The 27,964-nt window shown below is 44.9% G+C and overlaps 1 protein-coding gene and 2 long non-coding RNA genes across 13 annotated transcripts; 2 read left to right on the plus strand and 1 right to left on the minus strand.

Moving 5' to 3' along the window:
* The first annotated feature begins 425 nt into the window (after positions 1 to 425).
* LOC118471974 (uncharacterized) lies at positions 426 to 3,770 on the plus strand. The gene is made up of 3 exons (XR_004849302.1): positions 426 to 625; positions 1,567 to 1,633; positions 2,331 to 3,770. It is a non-coding gene; the product is annotated as an uncharacterized lncRNA (long non-coding RNA).
* A 120-nt stretch (positions 3,771 to 3,890) lies between these two features.
* Positions 3,891 to 6,675, plus strand: LOC103625704 (uncharacterized). The gene is made up of 4 exons (XR_002748293.2): positions 3,891 to 4,127; positions 4,702 to 4,933; positions 5,007 to 5,239; positions 5,325 to 6,675. It is a non-coding gene; the product is annotated as an uncharacterized lncRNA (long non-coding RNA).
* Positions 6,676 to 7,496: 821 nt separating this feature from the next.
* On the minus strand, positions 7,497 to 16,802 carry LOC109939603 (uncharacterized). 11 transcript variants are annotated; one of them, XM_035958821.1, is made up of 11 exons: positions 16,601 to 16,759; positions 16,317 to 16,507; positions 15,914 to 16,024; positions 15,033 to 15,140; positions 14,568 to 14,701; positions 10,501 to 10,573; positions 10,372 to 10,416; positions 9,522 to 10,295; positions 9,334 to 9,453; positions 8,710 to 8,768; positions 7,497 to 8,247 (listed from the first exon to the last, which is right to left on the minus strand). In XM_035958821.1, exon 11 carries the CDS (start codon positions 8,191 to 8,193, stop codon positions 7,663 to 7,665), a length of 531 nt encoding a protein of 176 aa, XP_035814714.1. In that variant the 5' UTR covers positions 8,194 to 8,247; positions 8,710 to 8,768; positions 9,334 to 9,453; positions 9,522 to 10,295; positions 10,372 to 10,416; positions 10,501 to 10,573; positions 14,568 to 14,701; positions 15,033 to 15,140; positions 15,914 to 16,024; positions 16,317 to 16,507; positions 16,601 to 16,759; the 3' UTR covers positions 7,497 to 7,662. The 11 variants fall into 11 exon arrangements, 10 of the variants coding, with proteins under 10 accessions (XP_035814714.1, XP_035814713.1, XP_035814716.1 ...); XM_035958820.1 differs by lacking the exon at positions 10,501 to 10,573 and having other exon boundaries at positions 16,601 to 16,768; XM_035958823.1 differs by lacking the exon at positions 16,317 to 16,507 and having other exon boundaries at positions 16,601 to 16,764.
* Positions 16,803 to 27,964: the final 11,162 nt, after the last annotated feature.

Raw genomic sequence — 27,964 nt, forward strand, 5'->3', positions numbered from 1 at the left:
CATGATAATTCTAACAGTGGCGGAACCAGGATTCACAGAAGCCCCTAGCCAAAATTAATGTAACAAAAGTACAACAAACATTAGCGTAGTCCAAAAGTTAAAACAAAACATTATGTTACATAAAGATAAATAACATATAAAACACGAAGTCACAGAGTAATATCTTCACTCTTCATCGATAGTTTTAAATGCAGGAGTAGAAGCTATTGATTTTTTAAAAAAAACATGTAAAAGCAAGAAATCTATACTACTATATTAAGAGTGTAAGGGGTAGGCTGCCTCTACCTGGTTCTTCCTTCAGTCAATTTGCACCGTCGATCTGTCCCTGCTCAATCCTCACCCTCGAAGCAAAAGATAGTGGACACGATCGCCGTATGTCTTACTGTTTTGCACGATGGCCACGATCCTCCCCCACGAGCCGCCGCGATGGCCGCAATCCTCACTCTCCCTCCCCCCACGATCTGCTCCCCCATCTCAACAATCCCCGCCCCATCGCCGTGCGTCTCGGCTGTCATCTTCCCTACCGGAAGCAGCGGCTGGGGCAAGATGGTGCGGTGGCTCACCTACCGGAAGCGACACAGCTACGCCACCAAATCGAACCAGACCCGCGTCGTCAAGACACCTGGTAAGATCAGCGCACTCATCCCACGTTGTTTCTGTTCGTGCAGGTTGTATAGATAGGATTCCACAACTGGTCGCCTGGACGGTATGACGTCGCGATACCCAACACGGCAAAGCGTCTTTGTTCTTCCGCACGCTGCGCTGATCCTCTTCTCTCTCCATTGGCATGCACTGGCGGTGACTGGTGAGTGGTGACAGGCCAGAGCCGATGATGCAGACGGTGCTTCCTTCCGCGGCCGCACGCACGTCGTTCGACGAATTGCCGGAGCCAGCTGAGCATAACCGAAGGTGCTCTCGGCAGTCCTGGCCGGCTCCTCTACCGACGCTGGCTGTCGTCAGTACTCAGTAGCCACGTCTAGCTGGCCATCTTTGCATCCTCCCCACGTGCATGGAGTCATGGACCCTCCAAGAGGCGGAGCTTCCACCTCCAGTGAATTAGAAGAACACAGCAGTGGTAGTGTAAGGAGATATGTAATGTTGTGCCTAATTCAGCACTCTTCTATACAAATTTCCAAACCTTTGTGGAGCCTCCATGGCTACCTTTCCTTGCACTGTTCTCCGTTCCTGGATCCTGAACCCTCCAAGTGCCCTGGTGAGCGCTCATCATCCTTTGTGGTGACGATGACAAATGAGAGCTCAAGAGTTTTTGTTGCTAAGTCGAGTATTGAGTAGGCGGCCTCATCGGAGCACCAAGGTGTTCCGGCCAAATTTGTGACATTTACCCACATGTTGTCACTGTTATTTCTTCGTGGAAGCCATTGATGTAAGTGTAATACACATTTTTTCATATAAAAATAGAAGAACTTTACGATGTTCTTTTATATAAATAATAGAAGTGTATCAATGTCCCTTTTCCCAGTCTTTGAGCTTCTGTTCTTTTGGGACTTATCAGTTGGCCTCTACCTTGCACATTATTATCTGATTGCTTTTTCTATTTCTCATCAGGTATGTGAAGTACCATGACCTCCATGGAGGCGAACAAGAATCAAGGAAGTCAAATTACGCTGATTTGGTAGTATTCTGTCTCCATCCAATGTTAATTAATTGTTACATCGTTTATTTAATGGTTTGTCAAGGTTTCACACTCGGAATCACATTTGCACAATTTCCTACTGTATGAATCAGGCAAACAAGTACTATGATCTTGTCACTGGCTTCTACGAATATGGATGGGGCGACTCATTCCATTTTGTCTTGTATGTATAGTTAATAACTAATCACTGCAACATACTAGCCTTAGGTGTTGTCAACGTATTTTTTTTCCTGGATGCATGCAGTTTTTTTCAGCATATTCTTTTTTGCATTGCAATAGCAAGTATGTCAAGTATTATGTGTGCAACAGTGAATTTATCTTCAACACTATTTTTTATAAAACCACCAGGATTCAAGAAATAGTTAGCAGTTCTTTACTTGATATGCATATTTAAAGTGAAATAGAACTTAGACTTTTAGTTTCACTTCATTGCCTTTTTAACTGAAGACAAACAAAAAGTCATATGTCTGAAAATGATTTTACTTTCCCTTGTGAGGGAAGCTGCGAAGAGGATGGTGAATTTACAGAATAAAAATAAAGGAATTTCTGGTATTTGAATACTTAAACTGCATTTTTCTTTATTTCAAATGCTACATTCATATGGTTTTTTTATTCAACGCAGCTCCATCCCATTTTGTATTGTTCCCAATGTTCAATACTATTCTATGCCTTTCAGGCATTGTTCTCATTGCTGAAATTGGAGGTATGGCTGAGGAGGATGTTGCAACATTCATCCAGGTAAGAGTTTGTTAGGGCCTTAGTTTGTATGGAGTTTTTTCTGTATTACATGCTATATTGTTGTATTGATTCTACATGTTGCAACACACATCCCCTCATGGTTTAGTGAAGTTCCATGCAAGTTCTATCTTGAGCACTCAAAATTATGACATATCTATCTATTTTGTATGATCTTTATTGCGGTTCAAACAAGACGAGTATTAAAATTGATGCTTCATCAATATTTTCTTCTAGAGAAAATTAAATTATAGTTGTAAGTGGTATCAATGGATGGAATACAAACTAAAGCTTTAGACATTTTGAAAGCAAATAGCACTTGATGGTTCTGCATACCAGTCATCCATATATATAACCTAGGCAAGCTGGAAAGTGAAATTAAACTGTATGACATATGCTCAACCATCTATAGGCAAAGATACATATAAAGAGTGTCGGCACTCAGTAGTCTTATGTTACATGTATTCTTGCCTTATGAGCATAAACATCGGGAAATAGTTAAAACTTACTGCTACACCAATTACTCATGCCAGCAAATGAAAAGAAAATAATAAGCAGGAGCAAAATAGAGAACACTATACTTGCTGCTCCTCACCAAAAGGGGAAATAGCACCTTTGCTTGTTCGGCATACATGAGCTTATGAGGGTGGCGATCAGATTTGCTTATGGTTGGTGGCCTACTAGGATGGCTGTATGGCCAGTCACTAACTGGAAAGCTAAAGCGGACTCAAGCTTCTCCCAGGTAAGTTTATGCTTCGCTTCTAGCGATGCGTGTTTTTCTTCTTTGTCCTTATACTTGGCCAGGCATGACGAGAAGAGATCATCGTCCATCTTAGACAACATTTTCTTGACATTTACCGTCAGATTCAGGACTTTTGTACAAAATTAAAATGATACTGCATAGTACTAATTATGGAACCTATATGTATGCCAATTAAAAAAAGATACTTTCCTACTATGGTTCACACTTTTTTTTGTCTTGCTTGAGTTTTATTGGATGGATACATAGAGTAAGGAAATGGATAGTATTTTGTGAATTTTAATTGGCATACATATAGGTTCCATAAAGACAGGTGATTTTAGCTTGGAGAAATATTATTGTTGGAATGTGAGCCGCATATCTGACTTTAGAAGAGGAAACCATTATTCTTAGAAGTTAGTCTGTTCTTGATCAGAAATCACAAAAAAATATGCTTGTGTTGACAGCAACTCCTCCAGTCCCAAGAAAAAAATGGGTGAACCACCATAATTCCTGACAGATGTGAGTACACTTTCTTTACTGAGAAGGTTCCATTACCCCTAATGTAGGTCCAAGCATCGTTATTTTACTGTTCAATGTAGAGAACTTATTCTGCCATTAAGCTCCTGGTATGTTTTAGAGGGGAAGAAATCAATTGTTATGAATGCTAAATCGTTCCATAACCATTTTGATAGTAATGCTTCTTCTTTTTTGTGATTTAGTTCTTACAGGTGATTGTATTTGTAGCCTACATTTTGTTTTGGGGTCTATAGTGGTTTATACCAGTACCTTTTCATGTGATCAGGAATGATCTTGTGGGAATAAAGCTGCTCACAGGTTTTAATGCATGACTCATCATGTTGTGTTGAATGAAGGGAGTGTTGAATGACGATAATGTCACCTATAAGAACACTTACTGGGAGGCAAGAAAGGTGGCAAGGGATAAATTGAAGAAGAAAGTCGCTACATACAAAATGGGACTTGTTGACAAACTCAAAGGTTTGATTTTTGTATCCATTGTTCTTGAGCCATCTGTCAAAGAGTGTTATATGGAACAAATGCATGGTTTCTACTTTGTTATTTGTTTGTTGACTTCTGAATAAAGTAATACTGTCAAAGAGTGTGCATTTTTTTTCCACAATTCGCAAATTAAGGATCAGACAAAATGACTTGGATACCCCTCAAAAGTACTGGTGGACAATGGTAGACAGTGCTGAGCAGTGTTATACAGTCTACGGTGTCTTTCTTTTGGGAGAAATTTTGAATGCTATAAGGTCTCTCTTTGTGAGGGAAAGTGTACTCACATCTGTCAGGAACTCAATCTCTCTTTGTGAGTAAGACATGCCTCCCACTGCTTACCATTGGATTCATATCAGCAGAGATCCATGTGATATTATAAAGAGAAAGTGTTGAACCTGAAATAATATCTAATATTGAAGTACTTTATTCTATAGTGTTGAAGTATTCTTTACAAATTTTCTTAACAAATAACAAAATATGCAAACACTTTGTCTGTAAATAGCACGCTTCATTTCACTGCAATGCTTATGCTTCCTCTTTCTTCTGTACTCAGCTAAGCTCCATGGCTAGGGACATGTGCACATAGGTGAGAATGGAAGCATTCGCTGCACTTGGTAAAATTCAACGAGTTTCTGAGGGTGTTCTTCTACAATCGCTAGAAAAGAAGGTCATGAAAACTGACAGGATGGGTGTTTCTATCATCAACTGGCAAAAATTACCTCCTAAACTAAAAATTCCCTGTGTTGCTGGGATTTTTCCCATGGAGTTGAAGATGAATTTACAAGGTTCTATCATTATCTTGTAGTATCATTTTTCCTAAAATTGCAATTATTTTATTTTATTGCTTTCACATTACAGGTGAGAAGAACTGCCTGCAAATCATTAGGAGCGTTGGCAAAGTTTTCTACTTAGTACATAGAGAAGGCCTTGGACTTGTTGATGGACATGATGAATGACGATACAGAAGCAGTTATGCTCCAGGCTCTAGAAGCACTATTTCGTATGGCAACATATGGATGTTTGAGTGTGCAGGAGAAGCACATGCATATGGTATTAACTATGAACATACTCCGTTCACAAATGCATGACTGGTAGGTACAGTCAATAATTTCTATTGCGTAATTTAAGATCTCCATATTTTAGTTAATAACATGGTCTTTATTTTTCCCATTTCAGTTACCGGGAAAGCTCTAGCTGAACTACAGTAGGAAAGTATCTTTTTTCAATTGAATGGAGAGCTGGATGTTGACCTAGATGATTTTAGCTTGGAGAAATATTTATCTGCAAAAACTCTTGTTTCTTCAAGGTCCTTCCAGATAGATAACTATCATGGATCTGGAATGGTTCCATTGGCTGACCTGTAAGTTTCTTCCTGATTCTGTAATTAGATACTTTATTTACCTGGTTATATCGGAAATGATACATCACTTCAGCATGTATTTCGGCAACTATTTCTGTGTAGTATTAATCTAGGTGGCTGAAGTGGCTGCATGGCTGTGTGTAATACAACAAATACCAGTAGAGTAGTGTCATGTATGCATCTGTGGATGTATTATGAATTTTTTGTAGAAAAACTATACTTTTAATCGAGCGAGAACATAGTACCATGCTTTTATTGTTCTCCTGCTCTTACCTGACATTGTGTTACACAGTGATACAAATAACTTTCTTTTGGGGCAGTGTAGCCACAGATGCCTTTATCCCCTTCCATTTCGATTTTTTTGTTGAATTCAGGTTCCTGATGATGTTTTAATCTATAGATGTGTTAGAAGACGACCGGATCCTGTGTGACTGGCAAGATTTACCATTTAAAAACTATGCCCCCCCCCCTCCGCGGAAAATGATGTTAATGTCCACCCAGTAACTTTTTGTTTTGTTTCCTGTCATCTGAAGATCAAAGATCCTAAGAAACAGTTTCTGGTTTATGGGTCTAGCAGAGCCAGAAGTGAGCACCTACAACCCTTTTAAGTTAAGCAACACAAGTTGAATTCATGGGAGCATGTGGTTTGTTACCAAGATCCATTGTATATACATATGACTTATCAATGATTTTCAAGTTGTTGTAACTATCCAGTATCGTACAACTGACCTGTTACCTAGGAGGAAACACCGCATGAGTGTTGTTGGTATCCTTGTCTGGTGAGCGAAAATCTCTCTTATCTTTTGTTTCTCTTCTTCGTTTGATTCAGTCCAATCATTTCCTTAAATTATCTATAGATATGAGGCGGGGGGAGTGATTCTCCTGGAGGTGGAGGAGGATGAAGTGGTGATCGACTTCAAGCCAACTCCAAGTGCCATGTCGACCTCTGCCTCCGCTCCCTGCACACATCCTTCCCAATCGTCTTCAAGGTCCAGACCTCCTCCCCGCTCAAGTTCCTCGTCAGCACGTTGCGCGGTGCTGTGTCGCCGCTTTCCTCGGTGTCCATACGCGTGGTGTGAGGCATCCCACTTCATCTCTAATCACCCCTTTATGTGCACATCTTCCATATGTGACCCCCTTCTCCATATAATTTCAATAAATTTTACTCTTTTGGGCTCCGTGTAATTTCATTGGTAAAATCTCTACTACTTATTAACGCTGCAAACTTAACCTGTCATTCCGTGTTATATATATATTTTTATTGATATTATATGATCCCGTTGCAACGCACGGGCACTCACCTAGTAGACAAATAAGATAACACAGACTAAAAGTTTCGGTCATCACCCATTAGTGATTTAGTGCAAGCCAATAGTCTTCGCCCGTAGCCGACTGCTCCGCGTGACCCAGTCCGCACGCGCTGCCTGGGCGCAAGCGCAGCCAGTCTCTCCTTCACGCTCACGCTAGCGGTCTCGCCATCTCTGCCGTTCGACGCTCCATCGCTCGCGCCGTCGCGCATAGTATCACTAGCTGGATCAGGCCCCTGGCCGTGGACTGGGCGTCTAGAACCGCCCCTGAATTCAAACATAGTACAACACAACACAACACAAGTCCAAACAACTAATGGCGTGTTTGGTTAGGGGATTGGCTCCATCCGGAATCAGCCGGTCCGGAATGGATTCATTCCTCACAGGATTGGATGGTTCTTTCTTTATGTTTGGTTAGAGAAATGAGGTGAATCCATTTTTTGTTTGTTTTGAGGAAGCAGGTGAATCCATTTTTTGTTTGTTTTGAAGAAGCATGTCATCAAGCGACGCTCAATCTGCTTTCACTCACCACACCAAAAAGGTTGCATTTTTATCCAACATACATAAAAACTGAAAGTTATAACATAGATAAAACTGAAAATTGAAACTTGTATCTTCACGAGTACTTATCCAGCATACAATTTCATCCAGCATTATCCAACATACATTAAAAACTGAGAATTTATCCAACATACATATTCAACATTATCCAGCATACAAATAAAATTGAGAAGTTATCCAACATCCATATCAATGTTCAAAGATAAGTTTCATAGACTCCATCCATCATAGAAATAACTAAAAAGTTTCAGACACAAGTTTTAGGCTAATCTGCTTTTTTGATGCATCAATCAGAAAGATGAGTCTTGATGTACCTAGACACCCATACCATTTGATCATCTAGTCCCATCTCTAGAAAGGCATAAGCAAGGGCTGGATTCTCACACAAGTAGCCATAGTAGTGTGCTATATGTTCTCTTTCAAAAACAGGAATCTGTTTCATCATAGTCCATAGGTTGGGTGGGATTATCGGACGTGGTTGTGGTGCTGACTGCTTGATTGCATCTGAAAGAGTCTTAAAAGCTTCAGTGACAGTGCATATCAATGGATCCTCATCTTCCATCATCATGCGCCCTCTCTTCCTTCTTGCACCACTTCGAGTAGATGAGTCTCCACCATCACGAATTGGACCACTTGGGTTCAATGATTCTCCACTATCACGAGTTGGACTTGCATTGTTACTCTCATGACCAGCCAAGTCTCCAGAATAACCCACACCATATGTACCTGCACTTTCAGATGTGTCGAAACCTAGGGGATCACTGGTGCATTTTGCAAATAGTCCAGTTGCTTGATGATTCCCAAATATAACAGCCATGTAATGGTAGTTCTCAAGTGGCTTGTTGAAAAATTTAGCTTCAAATGGTTTTTTCTGAAATAATGTATAGATTCAAATTAAACAATATTGTTTACAAAAATTGTAAAATCTGAAATAGCTATAGCATTTTGTAGACACAATAAAACAGATTATAGTAACAATAAAATATAAATTGTAAAACAGTAAAACAGCTTACAAGTAGTTCCTAGAAACTACTTGTAGCGGCGGCTATGAAATCTGTTTCCTTTTCATCTTCCTCCTCACAATCAGAATATAATAAAATGTAGCGGCGGCTAGAGCAACAGCTTTAATAATTAAAGATCTTCTTATTTCATTTGCATCCATCTACATGAAGTTCAGAGAGCTTTAATACATAAAAAGACATACACACGATTGCATATGCATAATTTATAGTCTAGCTAAAAAAATACAGAATAGACCCAACCCAATACAGAATAGACAAGAAACAATACAGAAAAAAAAGATGAAAATAAACATAACAGATTAGATTGTTACCTTACGCTGGTGATGAGAGAATTAAATACCAAGATATGTGTAAAGAGAGAATTAAAGACCTGCAAGAGAAACAAGTAGACCTGAGAGAATTAAACATAACAGATTAGATTGTTACCAATCGAATGAACCAACCATTTGAGCCACCTAGCAGTACAAGAAAACAGACAACACAAGAAAACCGAATGAACCGACATAATTTATTGACTCTAATTTATTTGCTCCAAACAAGTAGAATGATTGTCCTCACTCTATCAGATGCTTCGGTTTGCAGAATTAAAAAGCCAGATTAGACTTAATCCACTATGTGATGATGTGGCTAACTGAAAAGAAACCACTGCCCACTCTCAGGAATAGAAAATACAATCTCCCAGCTGCCGCTCAAGAAGGTGCCCACTATGTGATGATGTGTGATGATGCTTCGGATGTCATTTGAAGGACTGTATGCAGATCGGACAGCGGCTGGGGTACCGGCGTGCAGATCGGCTGGTTCCCAGCTGCAGACCGGCGTGCAGAGTCGAGAAAGCAGGGCTCCCAGCTGCCGCGCCGGAACTGATGGCCACCCGGGGAGGAAGAAGCGAGGGCGAGATCAAAGAGGAGGGAGAGGAGGTAGAGGAGGGAGCTCACCAGTTGACGGAGACGAGGGGGGAAGACAACTGCTCCAGCTCCCGGTCCTGGCTCCGCTTTCCGTTGGGGATCGGAAGTCGGAATGAGGCGACGCTCAGCCTTGTTCACTCCGTGCGAATCCTGAGATGCGAATCCTGAGGTGCGACGCCTAGATCTGGTAGTGTGAGGAGCGGCGGTTAGGTGAGTACCTCGAGCCCGGCGGTCGCTGTCGCCGCGTCGTCGCCGCCGAGATCCCCTCAGAGCTGCCTTGCCGCCGCCCCTGTGCGAGGTACGAACCGGAGTGAGCTCATCCGGTTGATTTGGAGGAACGAGTCGCTGCTAGGGTTATGCTGTATTTTGGAATGAGTGGATGACGGATGGGTAGACTCCGTGACGCTATCCAAACGATTTTGTAGGCTCGGATACAGGTTCGGATCACTCTGGATCCATGCCGTGCTGCAAACCAAACACGCTGTAAGATCACATACTACTCCCTCAGTTTTTTTATTTGTCACGGTTTAGTTTAAAAATAAAATAGCGGACGATAAATATTCGAGAACGGAGGTAGTACAACATAATAGAAGTCACCACAACTAGAAGCACAAGCACATACTACAACATAATAGAAGTCCTCACAACTTGGATCAGGTACTACAGCAATAGTACTTCTCATGACACTTTATAGTTTTCCTAGATCACATACTACGGTTATAAAGTTCCTCCCAATCTGCATAATTCTCAGCTGCCCACTCTGCATCAGTTAAACCTTCATAGCAACTGTCGTCCTCAACCTCAACTGAATCATCACAACTGGGAGGACTAGGCTCATCCATATCCATAAGACCGCAAACAGATGCTTCTTCTTGTGACATCTCTTCTACTCTCGACAACACTTCATTCAAATTCATTGTGCACAAGTCGTAGTGCTTCATTTCCACAACTGACGAATGACATCCGTTTTTTACTTCTTTGAACCTACAGAACTGCAACAAAAATGAATTGGCTTTTAGGTGTTTCAACCAACGCATTAGTGAATGAGGGAAAAGAAATAACCATTACCGGGATGGTTGGATGAGGTGCTGGACGCAGGGGATTCGGGGGTGCCTGCATGAAACATTGTGATGTTAACTGAAGACCAACATAGCAACTGAACTGAACTCATTTTAACTGAACTGAACTCAACTCAACTGAAACTCTGCTACACCGAATCCCCTGCTACCCTGCTACACTGAATCTCATGCAACCCTGATACACTGAGGCCCTGTTTGGGAACAAAGTTTTGAAAACTACAGTTTTTGAAATACTACAGTATACTTTAGTCATGACAATACCGCAGTTTACAATACCACAATTTTGAAAACTGAGGTCCAGACCTAAGTTTAGAATACCTTAAAACAACTATAGTATTTGCAATACTTCAGTTTTGAAAACAGAGATTTTAGCCAGCTTGTCAAACACCATTATGTATATAATACTGCAGTATTTGAGAATACTGCAGTATTCTTCCAAAACTGTGAAAAAACTTCACTCCCAAACACCCCTTGAAACTTAACTTCTTTTCAACTGAATTCTTAATCAGACATTGGTTAACTATGCTGCTACCCTGCTACTAACTCAGGCCTTCCAGTACTCCTTTTCAACTGTTACACAGTTACACTACTACAATCTGGTAACTGTTGATTCACCCATGTTTTTCAACTATGCTACTACTTTCCTAACCTGAAACTGAACACTCTTTTCAACGAGCACTGCATTAAGCAGACTTTGCCTACCGAAGTTCACTTCAGTTTCAGACAATGAATTCAAATAGATGTGCCCGGACATTGCTTAACTCGATCATCTAATGTAAACACCCCAAATCTGGATTTTGGGATTCAAGAAGAATTTCCAAGGAACTTAGATTAAAATGTCATTTAATACATGTTTTCTTATTTTGAAATTATGTTCTTAAAAATAAATAATAGTAGTACTAAATCTTGAGGTCTCAAATTTAGATTTGACTTTTTTAGTTTAAATTATAACTTTGAAACTCAGAAAAATAAATAATAGAAAGATTTTCTATTTTGAGTGAATATTCCTTTCAATAATATTACACTTAGAGGCATTTATTTAAATAAGTAATAAATAAATGAGTAAAATATGACTTGCATCTCATGCTAGAGTTATATTGTGCATTGGACTTGAAGTTTCAAATTCAAAACCTGATTTGAATTTAAACATGAAATTTGAAAATTGAATCAGAAAATAGAAAAAAAAACAAAAGAAAAATGAAAGACTCACCCGCGTCCTGGGCTGAGGCTCCCTCCTCGGCCCAGCTACCACCGCCTAGCCAGACCAAATCAGGCATCACGCGCCGCGTCTCCAGGCCGCTGCCAGGTGGGCCCCGCACGTAAGCGGGCAATCGTGCTACGCGCCCGCATCCTGCTCACGCTACCAGCTGGGACCCGCGCGTCACAAAGCCATCTCGCACGCAGGTATTCTCTCTTGGAGTCGATGTCGTGTGGGGCCTACAGGTCGGAGCTCTCTTCTCCGTTCGTTAGGTTGCGCTGCAACAAACCCCACCACAATCGTCGGGCAGCTGGATCCCCTACCGGGTTGTTACGATTCGATCGTCGGTGTATAAATACAGCCCTGTGACCCTCTTCGCATCCATTGTGAGCCGACGCCGTGGGTGCCTCATCGAAGCCATGTAGAGAGCGCCACCGAGAGAGGGAGTAGAGAGAGATGAAGTGCCGCCAGGGTCGGAAAGCAAGCAGGACCAAAGTGTGGGCCACGAAGAGGGTTCAGAGGTGTTCGTCAGAGACTCAAGAGCCTGTTAGTGGCGTTTTCAAGCCTGGTGGCGGACGACGTATGGTGGAATTGCTCGCCGGAGTCGCTGGTAGCCGAGGATCCGGCTTGCGTCGGGGGTGGGAGTCCCTGCGCCATATTCGTCGGTGAAGTATGTCCTACCACTTTTGCCATCGATTCCTCTACGTTTTGCACCGAGTAGTGACCAGAGTGGAGCACGGGGGCATCAGGGTGTGCACCGGTGGCGTCACCATCGTGGCTGGCAAAGCACCACCGCTGCTTGCTGGTGCAGGGAGGAAGACAAGTGGTGGTCGTTGAACGGCCAGGGTGCGGTCAAGATCAGATTGAATAAATACCATTTCGCATTTTGAACTATGGCCGTAGATCTGAGATCCCACAATCCCAGTCACGCACCATTCATGTTATATTGTAAACCGTTGATCTAAGCTCGGAGGGCCGTAGTCCCATACCCCTTCATGATCTAATCTAGGCTCTCGGCTTTGGATCCAACGGCCAGAGCGAGCCCGAGTTCACTCATCTGGGGGTATTTGCTAAATAGCCCTCGGGGTTCTGAGCAAATTACCCGCAGTCCAAGTTAGTCCAAAGGATAAAGCAAGTAGGTCTTGTTTTTAACAAATAATTTTTTTTCTCGAAAGCGCAGGGGAACTGCGCCTTAAACTATATTAAGATGAAAAAAGGTCAGTAGAAGACCGAAATACAAAATACAATAACTTTTTAGAAATAAAACCCTAGACTTTTAGAATACCTAACCCATCGTCCAAGGAATTTTTAATTAATATAAAATAAAATCTGAAAATGATTTTTGCATATAAGAATAATTCTAGAAAGTTCATAAAATCAATAACTTCTTCGTTCTAGCTCCAATTGTAGTGGTTCTCGAACCTCGATCTCATAGCAACGTGTAGAATATTGTTGAGTGGTTTGTTTCCATCTTTGGTGTAATGTTATTTTTACCTATTCTTTGTCTGTCTATATGTATTGCTATGTGTAGAAGCGAGGTTACGAGGAATCTAAAGCTCCAATTGGAGAAATACCTGGAATTGCACCAGAAAAGCAAGTGGCCCTTGATCACTTTTCTTTACCTAAAATGTTCTCTATAATCACCGTGACATGCCCAAGTTAATTTGATGAGACCTAATAGGTTACCCTAGTTTTGTTCACCCTACACCTTCAAACAAATGAATTATTGGATAGTCTTGTTATTGCTCTACCTAGTTTTGGAATTAATATTATATCTAAATTATGATCATGTTCCATTATTATTGTTGGTTTAATTATTATTCATGATAAGATTATAGTGTTAATTGGAACATGGAGCGACCACTCGAGAAAACAGTGCTACCACAAGGGTGTAATGGGAGCCCTTGGCTGATTAATTAGGAAAGCTAGTGTGAGTTCATCTTTTCCCGAAAGGGGCAAGCGAGGTGTGGGGAGCTGCTGATATCGGGAGGTTCTCGATTCGATCTGTCTGTGATAGCTTTCCGGACCAGGGATTACTATATCGCCCCCTCCTGCCTGATTCCGTAGCAGGTTCTCTCATGCTAGTGGAACTTTGGAAAGGCCTCGTAGTGCTACCCTGCCTCGCCTCCTCGGTAGAGGTGTATGGAGTCCGTACAGCCCCGTGGCAGATGGGTAACATGGCTTGTGGTTGAAGATGTGCAACCTCTGCGGAGTGTAAAACTGGTATATCAGCTGCGCTCACGGTCAAGAGCGGCTCGGACCCTCACATAAGTAATTTATGGAATTAAACTTAATCTGCATATGCATTGCATTGTGGGATTTATTATCAATCGTGATCAATTATTTAATTGGGTTGATATCTACTTACATTTAGTAATTGCTAATAAAATTTTGACCAACTTATTAAAATCAATGATCAGCCTTAACCATTTTCTCTTTGGTAGGCCATACACTTCACATGAGCCTCACCGTAAGTGAGCTCATGCATATTATTCTTCACAACTTGTTGAGCGATGAACGTATGTGAATTCACTCTTGCTGAACTCACAGCATGTCAAGAACAGATACCGCAAGATGAGGAGCCTGAAGGATGTTACGATGAGTTCGGAGACATCTAGGCTGTCGTCTCCCAGTCAACTATGGTTGTGGAGGATCGTGTCGTCATATGATGTATTTATTTAGCTATTTTGTATAGAGCTCCTATTATGTAATAAAAATGTGACGTTGATTTCTGTATCATAAGTCATCAGACTTGATCCTAGCACACATTTGAGACACGCACGGGTTTGCCCTTAAATCCAGGTGTGGCATCTAACAAACTAACAGAGGGCCATGGAGGATTTCCTGGGTATGCACATTTTGTCAGAGAGTTCATCTAACCAACTGTTAGTACATCATTCAAGGCCACTGATTTAGTGGACATGCACATTTTGGTCACATTGGTCACATTTTCATTTACATTGGGAAGCACATTGGTCACACCATACCTGGAGCCCAGTTGGAAGCTGGGACCGTGCACCGGCGACGATACACCTGGATGGGGCCGAGGACCGAGAAGCCGGGCTCAACCGTCGCGGGGAAACCGGGGAACAAGGCGCGGGGCTTAAGCGGCGCTGGAACTCTGAGGAACGGGGCGCCCGGCGCAAGCAACGCGGGATTGCCAATAAGTACTAAAGAACTATACCATTTATTTACACTGTATGCAGAGCACTACTATAAACAACCAATTTAACAAGTACACAAGGTAACTACATGGTTGGAATTGCCAATAAGGAGCATTTAAATTTTGAAGACTTAGATAAATGATATCTGCCAAGAAAACTTATATAAAGGATGCTGAACTTGAGCAATATGCACACACACACAATCTCAACTCCTTTTAGCTGAAGAGAAAATTACAAATTCAATTTGCCACTGTTTTACTTATAATATTGAGATTCTCTTTAACTTACCAACTGGAAAGAAGTTTCTGGTAGTGTAAATTTCTTTGTACATATATTTTCCTGGATGTCTTGACTGAAAGGTGGAAGCAAATCCTCCAATTCTCCAAAACTTCCAAGCTGCAAATTTTGCCATGTATCAAAAGTCCCAAATACACTAGAAACTGGGAAGTGCTTCGTAATAACTTACCATATGCTAAATGTTTTCTTAAAATAACAAATAAAATCAAATGATTTTCGCGCAATGTGAAAATTCAAAGTCACGCTTAATGAAAAAGATGCAGCAATAGGTTGCATGCACACATAATTAGAAAAAATTTACGCTAGGTGTCCATGTACACATGTGACAAATGATAGCCTGATGCAAACATCCATCTTAAGGAGATGCAGTAATCTCTTAGAACTTCACAATCATACATGCAGCAGAGCAGTAACAGAATGTCACGAAGCCATAACAGCCTAACAGCTCTAAGCTAATTGATGCTAAGGAAGCACATCCGATTGGCATAACACGAGGAAGAAGTAGCTATGGATTTTGCCAATGTTGGGGAATATCTCGGAGCATGTCACCAGAACACAGATCCCTGTGGCTGCGGAACTCCATGAAAACTAGAGAACTATACCATTCATTTACACTGTATGCAGAGCACTACTATAGACAACCAATTTAACAAGTACACAAGGTAACTACAGGGTTGGGATTGCCAATAAGGGGCATTTAAATTTTGAAGACTTAGATAAATGATATCTGACACGAAAACTTATATAAAGGCAGCTTAACTTGAGCTATGAGCGCGCACACACAAGCTCAACTCCTTTTAGCTGAAGAGAACATTACAAATTCAATTTGTCATTGTTCTACTCATAATAATGAGATTTTCTCTTTAACTTACCAACTGGAAAGAAGTTTCTGGTAGTGTAAATTTCTTGGTACATATATATTCCTGGATGTCTTGACTTAAAGGTGGAAGCAAATCCTTCTCCAATTCTCCGGAGCTTCCAACCTGCAAATTTTGCCATGTATCAAAAGTCCCAAATACCAACAATCTAGTTCCAGGTCATATTCCATGCTCTATCCCAATGAATCCAACACTGCTGTTCTACCAACAGAGCAATCAAAAGTAACAAGGCAGCAATACCGAATTAGGTAACGGGAGGCTACAAATAACTACCCACTGCTGCTGGCAGTATTCCATGGATGAAATGTTTCCAGTTCCAAAACATGGAACAGGAACAAATGTGCAAGCACTCAACAAAACTTGTGCGGACGAAATTGGAAGCATATGAAGCACGCACGTCTCTGATAAGCCGAAACAACACATCCTCGCATGACCAAGCGCCATCAACCCTAGGCACCCCCGCCGGGGCCGCGGCATCACCCCCAGAGGCTATCACGGACGACACCTCCTGAATGCACCGGAGCGCGACCCGCTCACGCGTGGCCTCCGGGGCTCCCGCGAGGGACTTCGACGAGTCCCCCAACAGAGCTGCAGACCGCCAACAAGCCAATTAACCAGCCCAAGTGAGAGACCGAAAGCGTCCAGGCGAACGGCGGAAGAGCTTAGGGATTGGAGCCTCACCCTTCAGCACGGAGAAGTCGAGGGACTCGTCGTCGGCGAGGGCGTCAGCTATCCAGTGGGTCGCCAAGCGGGAGGCGGAGGCGGAAGGGGGAGGCATTGCGGGAGGCGGAGGACCCCAATTTTTTTTTTTTTACAGAGTACCCCGACTTGAGGGGGCTGAACCGCTGAACTGCAAAATAAAAGTAACGTTTACGGGAGCTCCGTATCGAAGAAGATCATTCCATTTGTTTTCTATTTCAGGACACAGTCATTTTAAAACCGTGTCTTTGGTGCATATGATCATCTAAAACATTATTTTTGTTGTTCTCTTGTTCTTAAATAATGTGAATCAATAAGAAGACAATACGATTGTTAAGTATTAGAGAACTTCGTTCTCCGAAGCATTGTCTTCTTTCAAATTTAATGATCATCGGACGAAGGTTAGGAAGGTCATGCCTTCATTATTTCATGGACAAATAAGAATACATAAAGATGAAGAATATAATTTATTGGTTAATTCACATTCATATTTCATAATGTACACATAAATATTAACAGAATTTGTATTTCAGTGATAACTTCGCCTTGCTCGAAGGTGCTGTTGACGCCTTTCCGGAGCGTCAAACACTCAAGAAGAATCGTGGCGGTGCCCTCTGCACAGGGGCGGACGGTCCGCGCGCGGGGCCGGACGGTCCGTGGCCTGGTGCGAGGCGCGGTGGTATTCTCTGCGCAGGGGCGGACTGTCCGCGGCCTAGGGCCGGACGGTCCGCGGCCTGGTGCGCAGCTGGGGCTTCTCTGTCTGACGGCCGGACGGTCCGCACCCTAGGGGCCGGACGGTCCGCGCGTACGCAGAGGCGGCGGAAGTCGCCGGCGGCGCCTGGATCTCGCTCCCGGGAGGGACCCCGTCGGGGAGGAGAGATCCTAGGTGGTGTCTAGGCTTGGGCCGGCCGACCTAGACTCCTCCAATCGGCGTAGAGTCGAAGAGAGGCGAAGAATTTGGGGATTGAGAGGCTAAACCTAAACTAGACTAGAACTACTCCTAGGATAAAATGCGAATAGAAGTTGTATTGATTCGATTGTTGATTACAAATCGGCCGTAGACCTCTCTTTATATAGAGGAGGGGGGCTAGATCCTTTACACGACTGGATTCCGGGTTAATTCCGCAAATCTAGCCAACAAACATAGCACAAAACTCGGAACCCTAAACTGCTCTGCGCATGCGCGGACCGTCCGGCCCACAGGCGCGGACTGTCCGGACCGCGGACCGTCCGGCCTCAGGGCCGGACCGTCCGACCGCTCAATATGGTGCTCAACATATGCCCCCCTGCCTTTTGGTGGAGCTGAGCAAACCAAAAGCAACTAACTCGATGTGATTACATCGGTTCTCTTAGGCATCCTGCCACATACTAGGATGGTACTGTTTGAGGAAACGTCCATTCAAAGCCTTAGGCAAGTCCTTGCCTTGTAATGTTTGTAGCAAATAGGCGTTGCCAGACATCACTTGTTTTACTTTATAAGGGCCTTCCCAGCTTGGTGACCATTTCCCGAACTTCCGGTCTTTATTCCTTAGAGGCAGAATGGTCTTCCACACCAGGTCCCCTACTTGAAATGATTTTGCTTTGACCTTCTTGTTGTAGGCCCTGGCTACCATGATTTTGTCCTTTTCTATTGCTCCCAAAGCTATCATCCTTTTGTCAGTCACCTCATCAATATTATCCATCATTGAATCATAATAATCGGTAGCAGTTAGATCATTTTGTCTGGCGAACCTGATAGCATTCAAACTTATTTCCACAGGCAACACTGCTTCCTGCCCATAGACAAGCTCAAAATGAGATACTTTAGTAGCCCTATGTTTAGATATTCTATGAGCCCATAAAGCCTCAGACATGTTTAGGATTATCAGATATTTTCTTTTTTATCAAATTAATCAATGTCCTATTGCTAGACTCGGCCTGACCATTGGCCTGAGCATAATATGGAGATGAATTAAGCAGCTTAATTCTGTATAATTCAGCAAATTCGCGTACCTCCTTTGACATAAAAGAAGTACCTTGATCTGTAGTTAAGGTCTGGGGAATGCCGAATCTATGAATGATATGCTCAGTTATAAACTCAATTACCTCCTTGTGTGTCATGTTCTTTAGAGCAACGGCTTCAGTCCATTTGGTGAAGTAGTCAGTGGCAACTAACACAAACTGATGCCCCTTTGATGATGAAGGATGAATTTCTCCAATAAAGTCTAATCCCCATCCTCTGAACGGCCAAGGCTTGATGATAGGATGTAATTCGGCTGCAGGGACCAACTGTAGGTCGCCGAATTTTTGACACACTTGGCAACCCTTGTAGTACTTGAAACAATCATCTATCATACTAGGCCAATAAAACTCAGACCTTCGCAACAACCACTTCATCTTTGGAGCTGATTGATGAGTACCACAAATTCCCTCATGTACTTCGGCCATGGCTAATATAGCGTCATCTGGGCCCAAGCACTTAAGCAGGATGTCATTGACTGTTTGGCGGTAAAGTTCATCACTCATCAAAACATACTTGAAAGCTGTTCGCCGAATGTTCTTATCTGTCCTGATATTGGGATTTCGTAAATAATTAAGTATATATGTCCTCCAATCACTTGCATCGGCTTCATTGTCAGCCGAATTAATGAAAAGAACATTTCTGGTAACCCCGAACGGTCCAGCGTCATCACGCGGACGGTCCGTGACCTGGGAATTTGGCTTTGCACTGGTTATCAGATTTTCAGTTTTGTGAAACTTCTCTCTCTTTATCCGATAACCTGATGCATCTTGTGCCAAATCATTAGCTCTATGATTCTCAACTCTAGAGATATGCCGAATACTGAATTCGTCAAAAGAATGGATTATGCTCCAACATTTCTCAAGGTAACTATTTAGAGTACCATCAAAACATTGATATTCTTCTAACACTTGTTGGACAACCAGCTGAGAATCACCAAATACCATCACATGTTTTACTCCCATACCGTTTAAAAGTTCTAAACCGAATAGGAGGGCCTCATATTCAGCTTGATTATTAGTGCAATAAGTTTTCAATCGGCTAGAGAAGTCAAAGGAGACATTACTTGGTGAAACAAGTACAATGCCAATTCCTTGCCCTTCATTGCAAACCGATCCATCAAAATATAAAGTCCAAGGAGTAATAGTGAGGTATGACATGTCTAGCTCATGAATATCATTAACCCGATGTTCTACAATGAAATCCGCTACGACTTGGCCTTTCATAGATTTCAATGGTTCATAGGCCAAGTCATATTCTATTAGTGCATAAGCCCACTTACCAATTCTACCACTCATAATTGGGTTATGCAACATGTATTTGATCACATCGGCTTGACCAGAAACAGTGCAATGACTAGACAGTAAATAACATCTACATTTGGTGCATGCGTAAAACAAGCATAAGCATAACTTTTCAATAAAAGTGTACCTTGTTTCAGCATCCACCAACCTTCGGCTTAGATATGCCACCACATGCTCCTTCCCCTCAGTTTCTTGTGTCAGAACAGCCCCAATGACCTTATCCTCAGCTGCAATGTATAATCGAAATGACACTCCTGCTTGTGGTGCTTTTAATACGGGAGCCGAAGATAAGTATTTTTTGATGAGATCAAATGCTTCTTGCTGTTCTGCCCCCCAAGCGAATTCGGCATCATTCTTAAGCCGAAGAATAGGGGTAAACGCATCAATCTTCCCGACTAGGTTAGAAATAAACCTTCGTAAATAATTCACCTTGCCGAGGAACCTCTGTACCTCGACTTTACAGGTCGGAGGCCCCACATTCCGAATAGACTTGATTCGGTCAGGGTCTATCTCTATACCATGTTCATGTATGACAAATCCTAAAAACTTACCAGCCGACACTCCAAAAGCACATTTACGTGGGTTCATTTTCAAACCATACTGACGCATTTTATCAAAGGCCTTGCGCAAATCAGCTATATGAGAACTAAACTCAGCCGATTTGACTACAATATCATCAATGTAAACTTCCACAGTGTTTCCTAACAATTCATGGAAGATCAAATTCATAGCCCTCTGATAAGTAGCACCAGCATTTTTCAGACCAAATGTCATGACAACCCACTCAAATAAACCAATGAAGCCTGGACATATAAAGGCCGTTTTAGACGCATCTTCTTCGGCCATGAAAATCTGATTATATCCGGCATTACCATCAAGGAAGCTAATAATTCTATTTCCTGATGCATTATTGATTAATGTGTCGGCTATGGGCATGGGATATTCGTCTTTAGGAGTTGCTCTATTTAAATTGCGAAAATCAATGCATACTCTAAGTTTACCTGTCTCCTTCTTCTCCACCGGCACAATATTGGAGACCCACTCTGCGTATCTGCAAGGTCTGATAAAATCAGCTTCTAGCAGCCGGTGGATTTCGTCCTTGATGCGTGGGAGAAGATCCGGACGAAATGTTCTAGCTCTTTGCTTGAAAGGTCTGAAACCAGATTTAATAGGCAGTAGATGCTCTACGATCTCTCGGCTTAATCCAGGCATCTCAGTATAATTCCAAGCAAAGCAATCTGAATATTCCTTCAATAGACCGATCATCTCATTTCTAGAATCGGTCTCCAGGGTCTTGTTTACAAAAGTCGGCCTTGGAGTTTTACCATCTCCTATGTCAATCTCCTCCAAAGGATCGGCCGATGTAAACCCCTGTCCTAGTTTATCAAGATCTCTGAATTCCTCTATCATGTCCCCCACAGAGGAATCAGATGATCTTTGTGTGATGGCGGACTTTCCGGTCTCGGGGACCGGATCATCCGTAATACTGTCTTTTCGCTGTGGTAGATGTTCGGTCTTAAAGTCCGAACTCTTTTGTGAAAGACCAGACCATCCGGCCTTGGCGGCCGAACTATCCGTGACCAAAGACTCATGAACTTTGTGTGTATTCATCATTTAACTTTATTTAGGATTTAGCCGATTCTCCATCGGCTCTAGCATTACAGGAATGAAACCTTTCTTATCTATACTTATGAATTGATAATCAGAAAAGTCTACTCCTGTGAGACATGTAGCAGTCTCATAAGTCCAGAGTACAGGGGCATCGGCCACAGCGATGCAGGCCGATACATCAGCATGTACTTGTTCTATGTCATCGCCTACCCATTGTATCAGCATTTGATGTAATGTAGAAGGTATACATTGATTGGCGTGAATCCAATCTCTACCTAGGATTAAACTGTAATTTCCTTCTACATCAGCGACGAAGAATGCAGCAGCAAGGGTCTTAGTCCCGATGGTTAATTCAACGGACGTGAATCCCCTGGCTTTGATCGAACTATCAGTTCCAACACCGCTGAGGGTCATGTTGGTCTTGACAAGTTCGTCATCTTGTTTACCTAATTTTCTGTATAATGAATAAGGCATTAGATTTACAGCCGCCCCTCCGTCTACCAACATCTTAGCAATCGGTATCCCATCAATGTGACCGCGCACGAAGAGCGGCTTTAAATGATTTACCGATTCCTTTGGTTTAGTAAAGGTGGCTTCTTTAGGACCAAAATCAAACTGGGCAACAACAGGTTCATCGTCGCCGATAATAGTACAATCGGCAGAAAATGTAATAATATTTACATCCATACCTGGGCGTTCTGGAGAAGCCTCGTAGTCGACCAGGTCTTCTCCCAGCAGGTCGTCCTCTTCCATTGATGTTGTCGTGTCGTTGGAGGCCTCCTGGTGAACGGCGAACGGTCCACGCGCGGAGGCCGGACGGTCCGCGCCTGGTGCAGGTTGTCCAGAGACTTCCTGGTGAACGGCGGACGGTCCGCGCGCAGGGGCCGGACGGTCCGCGCCTGGTGCAGATTGACTTTCTATTTCTGTGGCCGTTTGTTTTTTCTCGACGGCCTTTGGTCTCCATTTCTTTTGCGGTGGCGGGTATAGTGGATGTGTGTCATTGAATATCTTTTCCGCCTCTTTCTCCTGGCTCTCCTTCACTCTTAGACGCTGTAATTTTCTCTTTTGGGATCGTGTCAATCCCGCCGGGCACCATCGAGGCATGGAGTATTTTGGATCGACTGTTTTGACGATAGCCGTATCCTTTTTGGTTGTGTTGGCCGATTCACCAAAAATCATCGGCCCTTTATTGTCCCCCTGTATGACAACATCTGCAGTGCCTATTTTGATGATGTCTTTTTTCGTTTGAGTACAGGCATATGCCCCCCTGCCGGATTGGTCGGCCTAGGAGGCCGAGTAGTCCGGCAATCTTGTTGGGCCTGTGCCTGGTGACCAGATTCAGCAGCGCTCAATCGGTTTTGCACTGGCGGTGCCAACCTATCAAAAACGGATGTTTGGGGTGCCCCCAGGCGGGGTACTGTGGCATCCCAAATGGATATGGTGGCATGCCCCACATTTGATTTGGGACATATGGTGGAGGTAAGTATGTGTATGGATATGGCATAGATGGATAAGGGGGTGGAGGGGTCCATGTCGGTATGTTAGGTCTCAATTGTACAATAGGACCTTTCATTTCTTCCGATTGGTGAGGTGGTCCAATCGGCCTGACCTGACGTTGCTCATGAATGGGTGAGCGGGGTCGCTTTGGTGGCCGGTCACTGGGGACGGCCTACTTTTTCACGTATTTAGACAACAATTGATCGAAAGTCGGGCCAGGCTTGATCAGCCGACCAGCTGCTTTAAATGTATTTGTTTTCCACGTACCTATCTCGCGTCGTCGTGGTTTGAAGGTACGTGGTTGCTGCGGGTCCTGAGCACGACCGGACCGTCCGCTGGAGTTCGCCGGACCGTCCGAAGAAGCGTCGGACCGTCCGCGTCTGGATGGCGGACCGTCCGCGATGCGTAGAATGGGTTCTTGCGCCTGTCTCCCTGTCTGTGTTTGCCCCCCAGTGCCAGAGGCTGTGATGGTCACCTTCAAGGTCTCCCCTCCATTAGGAGTCTTCTCGGCCACCACTTTTCTGCAAGAAGTTTTATGATTCCCACCGGCCTCTCTTGCATCGCCGATGACTATTTCTTTGCCTTTGCCTTCATCGGCTGTGTTTGGCCGAGTCAGGACTTTCTTGCCCTCAAAGTCGATCATGTTCATTGGAAAGGGCTCCGTCTCCACCTGCATTTCCTGAAATTTCAATCGTCCTTCGTTAATGGCCGATTGAATCTGTCGACGGAATACATTACAATCATTAGTGGCATGAGAAAATGAGTTATGCCACTTGCAATATGCACGACGTTTTAGCTCGTCGGCGGATGGAACAATGTGATTTATTTTAATATTGCCATTTTTTAGTAATTCATCAAATATTCTATCACACTTACCAACATTAAATGTAAACTTAACCTCCTCTTGCTGTTTCTTTTGAACCGGCTGCAAGGAGGCACAAGCCGAAGATTTGGCCTGCTTTGGCCAAACCATTTCAGCAGCATACACCTCTGCTGATTCGTCTTCTGAGCTACTTTGGTCGCATTCTACTACATGTACGTTGTGACGAATTGTTTTAGCAGTTTCTTTGCTTCGGCTTTCACAAGCCAAAGCTCTCTGGTGTAATTGTGCTAGTGTAAAGAATTGGATGTCTTCTAATCTTTCTTTTAAATAATATCGTAGACCATTAAAGGCTAATCCTACTAGCTGTTTTTCTGCTAAATGAATTTGAAAGCATCGGTTTCTTGTATCTCGGAATCTCTGGATGTAATCATTAACCGATTCATCTTTTGTCTGTCGCAATGACACTAAATCTACCAAATCCAACTCATAGTCACCGGAGAAAAAATGATCATGAAATTTTTGTTCTAGATCCCCCCATGATGAAATGGAATTAGGAGGTAAAGTGGCATACCATGCAAACGCGGTTCCTGTTAAAGATAATGAAAATAATCGCACGCGAAATGCCTCTGTGTCGGCCAATTCTCCCAATTGTGCTAAGAACTGGCCTATATGTTCACGCGTGTTTTTCCCTTGATCACCTGAAAATTTTGCAAATTCGGGTATTCTAGTTCCCTATGGGTACGGGTGTTGATCAAATCGGCTGTCATAAGGTTTCCGATATGATTGCCCCCCAGGGATCATGCTTACTCCGAGCTTATCTCGGAACGCCCCGACTATTTCTTCCCTTACTATATCAATGGCAGCCGGTGCAAGGCCACCGGCTCTCTGGTCAAACATAGGTGGGGTTGGTTGCATGTTAGCATGTTGTCGTTCCCCCCATTGGTTTGAACTACGTGGTGCATTTCCATTTGCCCTATATGGCTCATAGGTTTGATCGTTTCTTTCCGGCCTTCTAGGTGGGGCCAGAAAGCTTTCCTGGGCTCTGGATCCTAAATTAATGGGCTGGTGCATTGCATAGTGTGATGGGAAGTGTTGCTGGGACGGACGAGGATTCAGGTAATAATCCTCCTCAAAAGACTTATGCGCGGACTGTCCGGACATTGGCCCGGACCGTCCGTGATTATGTGCGGACTGTCCGTCGTTGTACGCGGATGGTCCGACTGGGTAGTTTAGATTCTGTGTCGTGTGTGGTGGTTCGGGCGCATATCTAGGTAACTCACTAAAAATCGGCCCGACTGTTGTTGGTCCGGACGGTCCGCGTTCACGTGCGGATGGTCCGGGCATGTGTAGATCGGCTGATTTGCTGCCGATTTGCGGTTGCTTAGGGTATGTGTCCATCGGCATCCCATAAAGGGGTTGTGACTGGTCGTGACAACCTGTAGTCGATGTGTTACGCGTGTTACCTCCTAACTCAATCTCGTGCGAAGGAAAATTTGTGATACTAGATTTATCAAATGCACGTACTAGTTTTTTAAGATCGCTTTGCATACCCCCTATGATGTTCTGCATTTGTTCACGCTGATCTTCTACATAATTTCTAAGAGATTACAGATCGTTGGTATTACTTACATTGGGGATATCTGGCGTGGGTTGGAGCGAAGCCGGATCCGTCGCCCGATGTCGGACGACCTTGTTGTTCCTGTCCACTTTGAAGTTGGCCAAGAACTTTGCTTTCGCCTCCTGGATCATCCGCTCCTTGTGCTCCTCGAACTGGATCTGCTCGTCAGCCGGTAAGGTTTCCCAAGTCGGCTCTATGATGTTGCTTGGAGAAATATCAGAGCTATCCCTTGAACCGACCATTGAGGGCCGATTTGATGAGCTTAGATATGTATGTCCCCAGCGGAGTCGCCAAAAAGTATGTTGACGCCTTTCCGGAGCGTCAAACACTCAAGAAGAACCGTTGCGGTGCCCTCTTCACAGGGGCGGACGGTCCGCGCGCGGGGCCAGATGGTCCGCGGCCTGGTGCGAGGCGCGGTGGTATTCTCTACGCAGGGGCGGACTGTCCGCGGCCTGGGGCCGGACGGTCCGCAACCTGGTGCGCAGCTGGGGCTTCTCTGCCTGACGGCCGGACGGTCCGCACCCTAGGGTCCGGACGGTCCACGCGTACGCAGAGGCGGCGGAAGTCGCCGGCGGTGCCTGGATCTCGCTCCCGGGAGGGACCCCGTCGGGGAGGAGAGATCCTAGGTGGTGTCTAGGCTCGGGCCGGCCGACCTAGACTCCTCCAATCGGCATAGAGTCGAAGAGAGGCGAAGAATTTGGGGATTGAGAGGCTAAACCTAAACTAGACTAGAACTACTCCTAGGATAAAATGCGAATAGAAGTTGTATTGATTCGATTGTTGATTACAAATCGGCTGTAGACCTCTCTTTATATAGAGGAGGGGGGCTGGACCCTTTACACGACTGGATTCCGGGTTAATTCCGCAAATCTAGCCAACAAACATAGCACAAAACTTGGAACCCTAAACTGCTCTGCGCATGCGCGGACCGTCCGGCCCACAGGCGCGGACTGTCTGGACCGCGGACCGTCCGGCCGCTCAATATGGTGCTCAACAGGTGCTAATGCGAAAGTGATTACGAAATCGACGTGAACAGTACAATGCTACTTGTCGGCGTTTCGTACCCGAGGGTCCCTAGACCAACGAGTAAATTGTCGCCGTGTGCCCCAGCCCAGATGGGTCGGCGCGAGACGGAGCGCGAAGGGGGGAAGAAGCCGGAGGGAGACATGCGTGAGAGGTGAAACCCGCGGCCTTCGTGTTTGTCCCGCGCCTAGGTCGGGTGCGCTTGCAGTAGGGGGTTACAAGCGTCCACGCGAGAGGGAGCGAGCGGCCTTACGCGAGGCCGTCCCGTCCTTCCCCGCGCGGCCAACCCTCCGTAAGAGGGCCCTGGACCTTCCTTTTATAGGCGTAAGGAATGGATCCAGGTGTACAATGGGGGGTGTAGCGGTGTGCTAACGTGTCTAGCGGAGGAGAGCTAGTGCCCTAAGTACATGCCATCGTGGCAGCCAGAGAGGTTTTGGCGCCCGGTTCGTGTGGTGTCGTGGCAGTCGGAGGAGCGCTGGAGCCTGGCGGAAGGACAGCTGTCGGGGCTGTCGAGTCCTTGCTGACGTCCTCTTGCTTCCGTAAGGGGGCTGAGAGCCGCCGTCGTCACAGAGCGTGCGGGGCGCCATCATTACTTGTTTAGCGGAGCGAGCCAGATGGGACGCCGGTCTTGTTCCCCGTAGCCTGAGTCAGCTTGGGGTAGGGTAATGATGGCGCCTCCTGTGACGTGGTCGGTCCGAGCCCTGGGTTGGGCGAGGTGGAGGCTCCTCCGAGGTCGAGGTCGAGTCTGTCTTCCGAGGCCAAGGTCGAGTCCGAGCCCCTGGGTCGGGCGAGGCGGAGACCGTCGGCTGAGGCCAGGGCTGAGTCCGAGCCCTGGGGTCGGGCGAAGCGGAGTTCGTCGTCTTCCGGGGCTGAGCCCGAGTCCGAGCTCTGGGGTCGGGCGAAGCGGAGTTCCTCGTCTTCTGGGGCTGAGCCCGAGTCCGAGCCCTGGGGTCGGGCGAAGCGGAGTTCGTCGTCTTTCGGGGCTGAGCCCGAGTCCGAGCCCTGGGTCAGGCGAAGCGGATCTTCCGGGGCTGAGCCCGAGTCCGAGCGCTAGGGTCGGGCGAAGCGGAGTTCGTCGTCTTCCGGGGCTGAGCCCGAGTCCGAGACCTGGGGTCGGGCGAAGCGGAGTTCGTCGTCTTCCAGGGCTGAGCCCGAGTCCGAGCCCTGGGGTCGGGCGAAGCGGAGTTTCCTATGGCGCCTGAGGCCGGACTTGGCTGCTGTCAGCATCACTATGTCGAGTGGCACAGCAGTCGGAGCGGCGCAGGCGGCACTGTCCTCTTGTCAGGCCGGTCATTGGAGCGGCGAAGTGACTACGGTCACTTCGGCTCTGTCGACTGGAGGGCGCGCGTCAGGATAAAGGTGTCAGGCCACCTTTGCATTAAATGCCCCTGCGATTCGGTCGGTTGGCGAGGCGACTTGGCCAAGGTTGCTTCTTGGTGAAGACTGGGCCTCGGGCGAGCCGAAGGTGTGT

Source organism: Zea mays, chromosome 5, assembly GCF_902167145.1.
Source record: "Zea mays cultivar B73 chromosome 5, Zm-B73-REFERENCE-NAM-5.0, whole genome shotgun sequence".
In the NCBI taxonomy this organism is placed as follows: domain Eukaryota; kingdom Viridiplantae; phylum Streptophyta; class Magnoliopsida; order Poales; family Poaceae; genus Zea; species Zea mays.

What these genes read in the sequence shown, in the direction of transcription:
- LOC109939603 (XM_020537810.3), bottom strand. Translation starts at nt 16,697, where the DNA reads ATGCCTCCCCCTTCCGCCTCCGCCTCCCGCTTGGCGACCCACTGGATA. An exon ending in CGACTTCTCCGTGCTGAAGG is followed by an intron (nt 16,508 to 16,600) that starts GTGAGGCTCCAA and finishes GGCGGTCTGCAG; the next exon opens with CTCTGTTGGGGGACTCGTCG. An exon ending in CAGAAACTTCTTTCCAGTTG is followed by an intron (nt 10,417 to 15,032) that starts GTAAGTTAAAGA and finishes TGTTTCATGCAG; the next exon opens with GCACCCCCGAATCCCCTGCG.